Source organism: Pholcus phalangioides, unplaced genomic scaffold (assembly GCF_987345545.1).
Source record: "Pholcus phalangioides strain wild (caught in Gottingen) unplaced genomic scaffold, Ppha-v1.0 ptg000007l_1, whole genome shotgun sequence".
Lineage (NCBI taxonomy): Eukaryota > Metazoa > Arthropoda > Arachnida > Araneae > Pholcidae > Pholcus > Pholcus phalangioides.
The window spans coordinates 42,025,448-42,038,878 of NW_028301600.1; the positions used below are offsets into that span (position 1 = coordinate 42,025,448).

At 35.9% G+C, this 13,431-nt stretch overlaps 1 protein-coding gene across 1 annotated transcript; it reads left to right on the forward strand.

Annotated features, from left to right (window-relative positions):
• The first annotated feature begins 1,292 nt into the window (after window positions 1-1,292).
• Window positions 1,293-12,970, forward strand: LOC149085305 (uncharacterized). Its single transcript, XM_089233248.1, has 5 exons — window positions 1,293-1,421; window positions 6,724-6,755; window positions 8,008-9,266; window positions 9,657-9,887; window positions 12,354-12,970. Exons 2-5 carry the CDS (start codon window positions 6,728-6,730, stop codon window positions 12,549-12,551), a joined length of 1,716 nt encoding a protein of 571 aa, XP_089089374.1. The 5' UTR covers window positions 1,293-1,421; window positions 6,724-6,727; the 3' UTR covers window positions 12,552-12,970.
• The last annotated feature ends 461 nt before the right edge of the window (window positions 12,971-13,431 follow it).

Consider the following 13,431-nt stretch of genomic DNA (forward strand, 5'->3'; position numbering starts at 1 on the left):
CTCGGCGATGATTTCCCCTATATAACGTTTGAACACCTCACGACACCCTTGGGGGTTGAATTTCCAAAAATCCCATCTTAGTGAGTATATTATAAAATATAATGCTGACCAAATTTCATATTTATATAATGATTGCCACATATAACCTTTGACCTTACCGTGACCCCCTTAGAGGTTGAATTTTGAAAAATCCCTCCTTATGAGTGTCTACATTAAAAATAAAATTACCAATAAAACTTCATATTTATAGCTTCAGTGGTTTGAGCTCAGCGATATGGTTTCCCCATTTATCCTTTCAAGGCCCCTCCCCCCTAAGAGGTTAAGATTTAAAATTCCCTCCTGAGTGAGTGTCTATATTACAAAATGAAAGAACTAACCAAATTTCATATTTATAGCTTCAGCGATTTTGACTCAGCGATGATCCGTATAACCTTTGAGCCCCTTCATGACCCCTTAAGGGATTTAAATTTCCAAAAATCCATTCTACTGAGTCTTTACATGATAAAATAAAACTATTGACCAAATTTCATATTTATAGCTTCGGTGGTTTCGGCTCGGCATGATTTCCTTATATAACATTCATTCGACCTCTAATCGGGGGGATCGGCATGGTTTAATTCTCTATATAACCTTTGAACCCCCTTAGGGGGGTTGAATTTTGAAAAAAAAACCTTCTTAGAGAGTCTTCACATCATGAAATGAAACAACTGATGAAATTTCATATTTATAGCTTCAGCGGTTTCGGCTCGGCGATGAATGAGTCAGTCAGGACATGTTATTTTATATATATATATATATTAGATGAAATTCTGTTATCGGATACAATATAATTATGTAACTGTATTATATTCAGTGTGTTAAATGGAACATACAGGGGAAAAAGAAAGTGTATTACTACTAAACCATGCATATACACTTCGTAGGCAATTCTCTGGGAGAATTCGATGAAAACAAACAGCAAAGAAACACGATTATGGTTGAGAAAAATTGTTTTCTGTCTATATTATGACATTAATCATGCAGAAGCTCTCACTACGGAATTCGAACGATGAAATAACTGATTAGACCATGTCGTTAAGGTCAGTCGGATGAAAACATCGAGTGACCTTAACGTATCGCCTCACCTACGAACGAAGGAATTCAACACAAAGAAGTTCTCGCTTTCTCCGATTTGCCGTTAACTCAGATACTATTAGCCGCTTTAATTTTGTTCGACATCCTTGATTTCGAAGGACAAATGTTCTTTGACGTTCGAAACACGCTCTTTGATGGCCCTAATGCCCCACCCTAACAGGTTAAAAACCGGATATATATGCATAAGATTACTTTTTTACATTTACTAAAAACCAAACTGTTTCCAGGGTGTTTGTTCAGTCTCTTGTTATCCAACTCCAGTGGATAAATCTTGTTAAGAACGTCAGGTAAGTTTTTTTCCCGAACGTTAACGTTATGATTAGTGTTGAAAGGATAATTCTCCTGCACCAAGTATGGCTGGAATATGATATATTTTCACTTTTCAAAAATAAGGAATATCTTAGTATCTTTATTCGTGAATTGAGGTACCACTAAGGTTCGGGTGCGAACGAAATGCATCTCATATGATCTTCGTTCACGCTCTCAAAAGATGTTTGACAATGATTCTAAAACTCTTCCTTCATTCGAATTGTTTCTGAAGAACTTATTTTAATGACGTTTCCTAGATAAATAATCTATCATATTAAAAAAAAAAAGAGAAAACGCAAAATATTTATATCTCTCAAGCAATTGAAAAAAAAAAATCGTGGAATGTCATTTTATTTGACATTTGGAAAAAATTTGACATCAATAAATATTGAGGTTGTTTTAGAAAAACGATACCTTGAGTAAGAAAGCGGAACTATATGTTTAGCAGGAATGCATTTATGCTCTGTAGGTTTCCAGAGTAGACTGTTATTTACTTGGTTAGAATTCGAATGATGGCCTTGCGGTTAAAACCCACAAGAAAAAAAAAATGAAATAAATAACAGTTATATATTTTGCAAAGCGGGAAAAGAAGGCAAAATGAAAGAAAGTTATCAGAATTTTCAATTCGTCAGTTTTCTCATTCCGTAATGAATACAGGGTGTCCTATAAATTCGCAAATAGTTCTAAAATGCATAAAAATCGAAGGAATTTGTATATTTACAAATACAAATACAAAGGCCACAACAGACAAAATGCCCAACGATGTAGCTGGAAACAGATGCCCATAAAAATATGGTTGTCGAAACTATATATCTAAACTATATCAAAAATACAGCAACCCAATAAGAGCAATAAAAAAACTAATAATTATAATAAAATATAAATATACATACTGCCAATAAAATATTATAGTTATCTGATCTAAGTATGGATATCTTCTTGATTTATCCCAAAATATGTTTACCGTATTTCTTTATAAACGTGTAAGTCGTGTTTAAAATTCACGACCCCCGAAGGTAAGCCATTCCATTTATTCACAATCCTATTAGAGAAAAACTCCCTGTCACACCACAACCTAGAATTGTCCTTAACCAATCGATACTAGTGTTGACGATCTATTAATAACTCATGGTCCACTTTATCCATCCCGTAAAAAAATTTAAACACTTCAATCATATTCCCCCGACACCTGTGTTCTTCCAATATAAACGTCTTAAAAAAAATTATTATTATTAATTATTATTATTATTAAAATGATTATTAGAATGCATGTACGCGTCACACAAAATTTTATTGTTCCTATAAAATCAAACTCTTATGAAAAAAATTATATCACACATTGACTTTTTTCCTTTACACAGTCATTTATTGTTGAATGGTAAAAAATTCTCCAGCGAATATTCGAATATAACAGCTGTCAATATTATTTGTTATTTTTTTCTCTGTTAGAAACTTTCTATTTCTTCCTGTTATAGCAGTTTTCATAATGGAATGTTTCTACAATCCCTTTTATGATGAATAGATAAAAATATTTTGTTTTAGCTGATTAGAAAATACTCGTCTTTCGTATTTGTGAATCATTTCGGCTGTTAATATGTCGCACATTAAATATGTAGAAAGAATTTAAGATAAGAAGAGTTTGAATAACTGAATTCACTCATTCAAATCAACACTGAACACTCATTCAAATCAACACTGAACACTCATTCAAATCAACACTGAACACTCATTCAAATCAACACTGAACACTCATTCAAATCAACACTGAACACTCATTCAAATCAACACTGAACACTCATTCAAATCAACACTGAACACTCATTCAAATCAACACTGAACACTCATTCAAATCAACACTGAACACTCATTCAAATCAACACTGAACACTCATTCAAATAAAATTTGCGGACCATCAAATATTTTCACCAGCCCTTGGCCTTAAACTTAAGCGTCAAGTAATAAATAGTAATAAATAGTTCTCTCTCTCACTCACGCACATTAATAATATTAATAGCGGAAACGAATATTTCTTGGTAGTTGAACCACAATCGCGTCTCTAATTTTCTTCAAATACAGTAAAGTAAAAGTCAAATATTACTAGTACAGCTTATAAGGATAATCTCGCTATTACGAGTGATTGGCAATGCATGGTAAACGAACTAAATTTTGAAGATATTTGTTACATATAACGCGAAGCCCATTTCAACATAATGTTTCCTGCTATTGTAAGATGTCGCTATAACGGATTTTTATTGGAATGGTAGGCTACAGAGATTGAATGTTCCTCTTTTAAGATCCCCTTCTAAGTCTGTTATAATGCATGAATAATTACATAATTTATAAGCAAATGAAAAGATAGAATGATTAGTTAATAAAAACTCTAGTTAATAAATATTCATTTCATTATAATATACAGCTCGTATATATTGTTATTACTTCATTCATTTTTATTTTTATAGTTTCACCACTAACTTATCTACTTCCATCTGAATGATGCAGAGTTTTACACGGTATATTCTTCTTCGATTAAAATATAACCTTGGACTCTTTTTTCCACTTGTGACAAATGATGTCAAGTCGGAAATTAGTTGATATAAATTACCACCTCCGCTAAGACTAATCATACGTATTTATTGTAGTATTTTTAACGAGGAAAAAAGTCCTAATTTTTTGCCCTACCTCACACAAATAATTGTTTTTCCATCAAACAAGGTCATAGGAGATTTTTTTTCGAAGCGAAGATGAATGTTATTGATTGCACCGTGGATTTTCTTCACTGATATTTCTCGTTTTATTGTACTTCCTTAATAATAGGAAGGAATGGAAATTCCAAGTACGTATAAGAGAGGGTCGCTTCTCTGCCGTCTGTGTAATTGATTAATTATGAGTTCTAGTATATGGTAGGAATGCAGACAGCTCACTCAATTCATAAGCATAACGAGACGGTAGAACTAACAAAACTGGATCGATTGCATCTTTCTTATCTTGTTAATTACTTTTGTCAAGGCAAACGACTCAATCGCATAACCTCAAACGTAGTAATTTTCGTATTTTCTCTTTACAATGGACTCCTCTGTTACATGCTATTACTGAAAAATATGGTTGTTATCGAATTATTAAATACAACCACTTCAGTACCAATCAAATGAAATTCATTTGACCTATTGGGACATTCAAACCATTCCGAATTAAGATTTAAGCCGGAAAAGAGGCTCTTAGATAATCTCTTAAGAATATGACAAACCTGGTGGAGTCAATTAAGCTCACGGTCCTACAAGTTCAATCCTTTACCGAAAATACGTCTGGCTACGGTAATGTTGTTGATTATTTTGAGTTGCAAATATTAGCATATTTAGGCTTTTATTAACTTTTTTAAACCACGAATGATATGAAATTTACAAAATTAGGCTACGGATCATAACTGCTACTTGAAAAATGCTTCCTTCACAACCAGATCTGATGGAAACGTTCTCAAACGAAATCAATATTTTTATCATAAAATGGCAGAAATGTAAATTTACACTTCTATACATGTTTTCCCTCTTCTCCATGACAAATCTAGCTAAACTCTGTGCTATAAAAGAGTTTTTTCGACCAGTTGATGTTGAAATAACGGTGTAGATATCAAACAAATACGTAGGCGTATGAGCTTCAGATTACATTATGCAGCGCGTCACTTGAAAGAAGGAAAAAAAAAATGTTTGGAAATCATTCGAGGGATATTACGTCATTTCCTGACAATTTCGATTACTCAGAAAACGTGACACGTGTGTTTGGTTTGTGAGAGCTTGGGAGGCCGTGGTTTCTTTTTTATTTTTCATACGTGATATTATCTTTCAATTAATCAGAAATGAGAGAAAACATAATGTAATGTGTATATAAATTACCACTGTCCAAAAGGGGTGGGTCAAATATTTCATACACATAAATTTACAGGTACATTCTCTCTTATCATCAATTATGAATAACATTTCTTACACAGAAACGTTAATCAAAGGAAAAACTATATGACTGCTGCTTTTTTCATTTTAGAACACTACTCGTTACATGTACGACACATATAAGCTGCCAGTTTACGTCTAAATGCTTACGGTTTGCATTTTTGCAATCTATATGCTATGATTGTTAATAATGGTTGCAATGCCCAATTCACTTATTTTACTTAATTTTTTTGTTGACGTTGTTAAACTACCAGGGCCTATGTATCCTTATATTTTTCTTACGACATTTATTGAATGAAACGTGACTAGGTTATTTCATGGACAGAACCATGATTCTTTGCTCCAAGTTTTCCAAGTAATCGATTTAATAAAATGTGAATAAGGCAGCCAATACCGAAAATTTCTTAATAGACCTATTTGAAACTGTTCAAAATTAAACTTACAAGCAACAGAGGCAATTTGCTGAAAATGAAGGCGAAAAAAGTAATTGGAAGAAAAAAATTTCAATCCTTGAAATAAACCCTGCGGAACGGATAATTTTTGAGTGGTAGAAACTGATAGTCATGTCGAATCAAACTTAAATCTAAATTTATTCATTTATTACTCCGATAATTTTCTCGGTCTTTTCCTATTTTGAAATTTCCGCATCCAATTAATCGATTAATTTCTGGTACGGATGATGAACATTCGCGCGCATCGGTCACCAATGACTTCACGCAGTATAATCATTTGCTAGAAAGTGCAAAATATTCCTTGAAAGAAACGAAGCTCACAGGGGTTTTACCCTATGCTGTCGTGGCATCGAGTTCAGCCATGGTTCAGCGCACTCGACGGAAACTATTTAGGGTGTGGATTTAATCGCAGTCATTAGATTATCATTAAAGGGGTTTAAAAAGAAAAAATAACAACTACAAACACAAATGTAATAATGATATTCTACCAGAAACGGTGGTTTACAAAAACGGAAAAAATGTATGATTACTATTACGATGGCACACAGTGAGAATATACATCTAAACAACTTTTTTTTAACATGACTTGTTTTAATAGAAAATATTTATATTGGTCATGCCAATGTGGGCCTCGTAATATAAAACAATTATTTGACGATAGAACTATGATTGTTTGCCAAACCGCATAAATCCCGTTAGCTCATAACATTTGAAATTAGTCGACATGAAAAACAGTTTTTGTTACTAGATCCATTGTTTCTGCTCTAAGAAGTTCGAACATTATTATTTCAAAGATTGTTTATGCAAATTTCCCCCATTTATTTTTTATATAAACTGTGTTGAACTATCATGAAACATCTTTTAACTTCCATTTTTTTCGCTTACAGAAAGATGGCATATGAAGGAGTAGTTTATGTCTGTAAGTATATCTAGTTATATGATGCCTTTGTGTATTTATGTAGGCACATAATATACGCATATTTTATTTTGAGAGAGCCATTGTTATTAGCACACAATTGCAACACCATTATGGGTTTCCGAGCAAAACAATGCTCTAGACACCCCCCCCCCCCCACAAGCCTGCTATAAATCATGTTATTTGAAATGCAAGGGTATCGTTGGGCATAATGAGCCAGGCCATACTTTATTTTGTCTATGCAGTAAAATTAAAACTTTTTTGCTATTCTCCGAGTATTAAGAAACTACAAATAAACCCCTTACGGTTTAAGAAGAAAGCTTGAAAGAATGTTTTTTGATATTTCTGTTTACGAAAAACTTTTTCTGACTTTCAAATTCGCGTAACATTTTTTCGCTTTTTGAGTCTCTACAATTGCATCGGTACGTTAGCCTACTATTTTTCCCCGGGAACCAAAATCCCTTTTTTTAATTCAGAACTTGTAAGGAGTTACAATGGAACTGTCTAATGTGTATTACGAATTAAAATACTTTTTGTAATGCAGGCCTATATTATATATAACACAGTACACACATTCCATAGTTTTCGTGTGAAAGTCTTTCATCCGAGAAACTGATTGAAAGACACTTTTTTTTCTAACCTACACAGTACACATGCCTTCACTATAGGAAGGAAATTGCAAAAGAAGCTCAACACTTAACATGGGTCATAGCGGTTATTAAGGTCCGGTTTGAACATTCGGGACTGAGTATGGAAATTTTTGTCAATAAGGGAGCCTTCTCAACCCCTACATAGTCTAGTATAATTATAACGATAAATGATAGAGGAAAAAATGAGCTCGGTTCATCCTTACCTTCAAAATATTCAAAAAGAAAAAAACTTTCTACGAAAAAGAACAAAAAAAACATAAACCGAAGTCCCGATAACTATAAACTAATTTTTCCCATGTTATCATATTGGTCCGTTCCGTACTTAGCAAAAGTGACAACAACACCCGAATATGAAATATATTATCCGTGATTCTAATAAGCGGCGTCTACTGCATCATGTGAACACCCTTTAAATTTCAGTTTTAGTTATCTAAAAATTCACTTTATTAAAAAGTTCGTTGTTCAATTAAATGAATAGGATCATCCATACCAACTTTGCGACAATTGAAAAATAAATTTTGATATGGTACATGTTTTTGTAAGAATTACATATTCCACTGTATGTGCATATCTCAGCATTCTAATTTTTTTTTCTTTTCATGCAGTTTTACTTACATTGACATTAACCAGTGCTCAGTTCTTCTACAACTATGAGCAGGAGAATCCAGAAACCGAACAACCTGAACTATATAACCCATCAGAATACAAATATAATCCACCGTCAGCTGTTGAACGCCACTTCCTACGTACGATTCAAGCTTCTCCGGAGAGACCTGAACAACCAGAACCTAGAGCATACGAGGCTGTTGAAATACCCATTGAACGACCTAGACGACGCCAGCAGCCATCTTCGAGAAGATATCGTCCTCAGCCTGCAGAAGCAGTAGTTGAAGATTATGGTCAAGCGAATCAACAACAGCCCCCTGAATATATGGCAGAGGTTAGAGCAGAGCCCATTCCCGAAGAAAGACCCGTCCGCCAGCCACGCAGAAGACAATCCAGACCACAACCTGCTCCACCAGTAGAAATTATTGAACCTCCGAAATACTACGGTCCATCTGTGTTTGAAGATATTCCTTTAGGACAAGCTCCTTCTGGAGTTTTTGTGCCACATGATTCCCTACTCAACTTAATTAAAAAGAGTCCATCTTATACACCTCGATCACAACCTGTAGCAGACCAGCAGTATGCACCCGAACACAATGCAGTAGATATTACAGCTACACCAATACAAAGTGTGGCGGTGTATAGGCCTGAACCATATTTTGTAACTGCACCACCTACATTGCCGCGTACGTCGTATGCACAGCCAGTAGTGAACTATGTCCCACCTGCTCCACCACAACAGATAAGCTCAGAACCAGTACAACCAGAAGAATACCTCGAACAATCACCTCCACCACCTTCACCACAACCTTCATACCGACCATCTAGTCAAGAAATTCAACAAGATGAATTCAGGAGACAAAGGAGAGTACAACGTCCTCAAGTAGCACCACAACCTCGTCCAAGACCTCAAGTAGCACCACAACCTCGTCCAAGACCTCAAGTAGCACCACAGCCTAGTTCAAGACCTCAAGTAGCACCACAACCTCGTCCAAGACCTCAAGTAGCACCACAGCCTAGTTCAAGACCTCAAGTAGCACCACAACCTCGTCCAAGACCTCGAGTAGCACCTCAAACTCGTCCAAGATCTCAGAGAAGATCTCGTCCACAAAGCCGACCTATCCCACAACCAGCAGTTGAAAACCAAGAACCCCCTCAGCAAATAAGCAATGTCGAAACAATTGAAGAATATCCAAACGATATTCGCAGATCACCACGAAGACCACAAGAAACAACGCAGCAAACTCGTAGACAACAGGTAAGACGAATTACTAATGAAAATTTGCAAATTTCGATCTAAAGTATAATAAATTCGTATATTCAAACTCTCTCTTGTTGGGTGGCTCGAATGTGCATCAGGATTTTTTTTAATTTTTGAAATTTCCGATTTAAAAATAAAATTCTTTCTGCTTCAAGAATTCGTGTTCCAGACTCTGCCCCGAAGCTGGGCTGGAAGAGATCTCGGCAACGGGATAAGTCCAGTGGCAAAGTTCTGGCGTTCATTCATTCATGCTTCAAGAATTCGTAACATAAAAATTTTCAGCTGAATTTTTACAACTTTACAATGTAATGTATGCACGTCAGGATCAGCTTATTTGATTAGAGTTTGGCAATAATGATTTAATAAATTGAGGATTTATTATTCTAGGTTGCTCCGGCTGTTGCCGCCGCATCTCCGTCAAATAAGAGACAGCGTACCAGCCAATTCAAGACAGCCAATTTGGCTATAGCAACTTTGCCAGATGACGCAGATGAAGATGGTATTCCAGGAGTAGCTGGAGTAGATTATCCAACTCTTCACGTTATACCATCGACATCATTCTCCTGTTCCAGCCAGGAACATAGTGGATACTATGCGGATCTAGAAACGTCTTGCCAGGTATTAATATTCTAGAAATGGAGTTATTTTTTATTCAAATTCAAAATGCATGTATGTGATGCGAGTGAAATATTCAGGATTAAATTACACATTGGTTAAATTAGCTGTTCAATTGTTCGGGGGGGGGGGTTGCGTATTGTATGTATTAATTTGAATGGGGAACCCTGTTGGTATACCAGTCACGGCCCAGACTCTGTCCCTCCAGGGATGTAAGCCTTTTACCCTTGCGGGTTGGCTGTTGGTATACCGGCAAGCATGTGTACCTAAGTCCTTGATGGTTGATGCAGATGCGGATATTGTGTGCAACGTCAGACGAGGCAAAATTTTGCGGTATGGTGGCAATTTGTTTATGCTGTGTTATAAGATGATGACAGAGAAATCAAGAAATCGAGCTCTCCGTATCCAATCCGTTGGAGCAGAAATGTAGTTTGAATAATTTAGAATTTCCCTACAAAAATGAGCCCACATTAGTATTTTAGAATCAAATGCATTCTCGGGTGGTTGTTAGCAAATATCACAGTCAATCCGTTGGAAAAATATAATATTTGCTGCTGGTGAAGTGCTATTGCGCGCTCTCTAATAGCACCTCTAAGACCTTTTCTATTCTGATTCGATGTTAAGTCACACATTCTATGACCAGAAATGCTTGTTTAGGTGTCTTATATCGCCTCTGAAAGTTTTTCAGATGAATCTAGAATCCTCCTGTATATAGAATAACATGCATAAGTCTATTGTTTTATCACCTCTAACCACCCCCCCCCCATCTCAGAAATGCCAGTTGTCCCCACTTCGAAATACATTGCTGGCAAGAGCCCTGGTTGTACCAACTACTGACTACCAACACTCCAACTCTCAATGGATGTAAATATATGTACCAGGGAATTCTCTGACAGAATTTTTCTATTCTTCGGGGATTCGCAAAATATAAAATTCAAGATTATGTAAGTTTTTTTTCGTATGGAATGTGTGTTTTCATAACATTTTTGTACTTCTTTATCTTATTTTAAATTCAATGAAGCCTACAATAGACTGCAAAAAATATATATGTAACGTTTTTATATTACTATTATTTTTTTAATTTCCACCATAGAATAATTCACTTTTATACAGTATAACAACATAGGTGCCGGAACCTTAAATAGGGGGTTAGGTACTTTGAGCCCCCCAATAAATTTTGTAAGGGAGCTAAGCCCCCCCCCCCCTTGAAAAATTCTGAAAAAACAATGCAATGCACCTTCGTACGCGCTTGAATCACGTATGTATGGGACGGCCAGTAACTTTCAACCCCCCCCCCCCATTGTTTCCTTCATCTCGGCACCTCTGGTAACACACAAATACAATAACTTTTCACGGAATCAAAAAACCGTATTTAAAAATCCTAAATATTTTCATTGATAATCACGAGAAATTCACTCAAGAAAGTGAGTCGATACACATGTTTTTATCAATGGAACCGAACACAAAAACAAACCTCCAGCGAAGTGATATGTAGAATAAAGAATAATTAAAAGAAAAACTCAATATGGAAATGATAAATTAAATAATAAATAATGAATTAATTTATAAAATACTGTAAGTGAAAGGTGAGTAGAGTACGCATGCAATTTTTTGATGTTGGCAGCAGGGCAAGTAGGTACCCAGTTATAAAATTATAGGTAAAACGTGATTTTTCTTTGAAGGAATTTCAATTTTTCTATAGCTAAAACTTGAAAGCTTCCATCAATCTTTTAAGTTATTATGAAGAACTCTGCCGAACGATACGGGGACGTTAGAATTTAAGTGTATCTAAGAATGTGTTGTCAGGGCCGTAACTAGGACTTTTTCCCGCCTGGTGCAAACATGATTTTGCCCCCCTCCACCAATACAAAATTCTATAATTTTATAATGGTGTTCTTTTTACCACCCCTCAATTTTTCCACCACCCCCTTGCCTACCCGTAGTTCCGGCCCTGTGTGTGGCTATCTATGAGCGGTACACGAGCTGCTATCAGTGTACGCAAATAACTGCAATGATAGTTTCCCCTGTTAAAAATGAAGTGAAATCTGGAAGTGAAGAAAGAAAAGGCCAGTCAGGGGGGGGGGGGGGGAGATACCACGAAGGAAAGAAAAAGGTTGATTGCATTGGAAAAGCTATGATGAAATCAAGGGAAAAAGTGAGAACTCCATCGAAAAATTAGTTTTCTCATCATGACATGCAACAAGAAGCCTAGGCATCGGAACCTGCGGGGGGGACTGAGGCTATTTAAGCCCCTCTCCAATAATTCATGAATATAGAATGCAACGCACCATTCCGCCTCCTGCGTCCGGGTTTGAGTCCCGTATGTACGGGACGAATGGCGATTTTCAGCCTGATCAATATTTTCTATGTTCCCTATGTTCTTCATCTAACAATCGCCTCCTAACGGTGCCTCTATGTGACAAATACATTTTCCCATTTGATTGTAACATGTTACATCTCTTTCGATAGGTCGTTCACTTATGCCAATCAGGAGGAGTTCAAGACAGTTTCCTTTGTCCGAATGGAACGATCTTCAGTCAAGAAAAGTTCTCATGTCAATGGTGGTATAAAGTGAACTGTCAAAATTCTCCACGTTACTACTCAATCAACGACCGCTTGTACAAGGTTCCAGAACCCAAGAAAAGAAACGAAAAAGAAAGAAGTTGAAACTAATAACTAAAAAGTTTCGCCACATGACCAAAACATCAATATTGGCTATAGTTGGAATAGCCAAAAGTGCAATCAGAAAATATTTTTCAAGTATTTCTCTTCCCCCCAGATGTCATCGATCCGATACGGGGGGGACAACCGACATTATAAAGAATTATTCACTAGGAAAAACTTTATTGAGTGTACATGTTAGTCAACTCCGATACGCTCCTATAAGGACGATGTATATCCGTATATTTCTTAATTTCCGTAATTCAGTATTTAAATGCATTCTTTCTATTTGTTTGTAATAAAATTATGTATAATTGTCTATGAAATATGGAAAAAATCTGTGAGAATTCATAACTGTAATCTGTGTGATTGGTAACGATTCGTGGAATCGTTATGGATGTAATTAAAATTTATAAAAATTATAACTTCGAATATATTTACTTGCGACGGTAGCACACGCAGGATTTTCTCGAGGTGAGGGGTCGCATTCTGGCATTTTTTTCCTTCCGGGGGGGGGGGGGAATTTCCATCTTTTACTTCAGAAAAAAAAATTATATTAACTCGGGGAATGGGGGAGCTGAACCGTTGAGGAGGTGTAAACAAGAAACGCTTTAGGCTAAAATTTGCTACATCCGAATAAAATAAGTGAAATCATCCCTATGTGTATATGTTACTGCCAAAGCCTGAAGTTGGCCACTTTGCGAATTTGCCAGCCCAGTTGATCCGGCCAATATCCGAAATTCGATCTTTCGCCGGTCCCTACATATCCCTATAATTTGATCGCTAGGGTTGCCATGCCAACCATGGCATAATGATTATGGTTGGCTATGGCTAATTATAAATGGCCATAATTATCACATACGCCAAAGGATGATTACCTCGAATC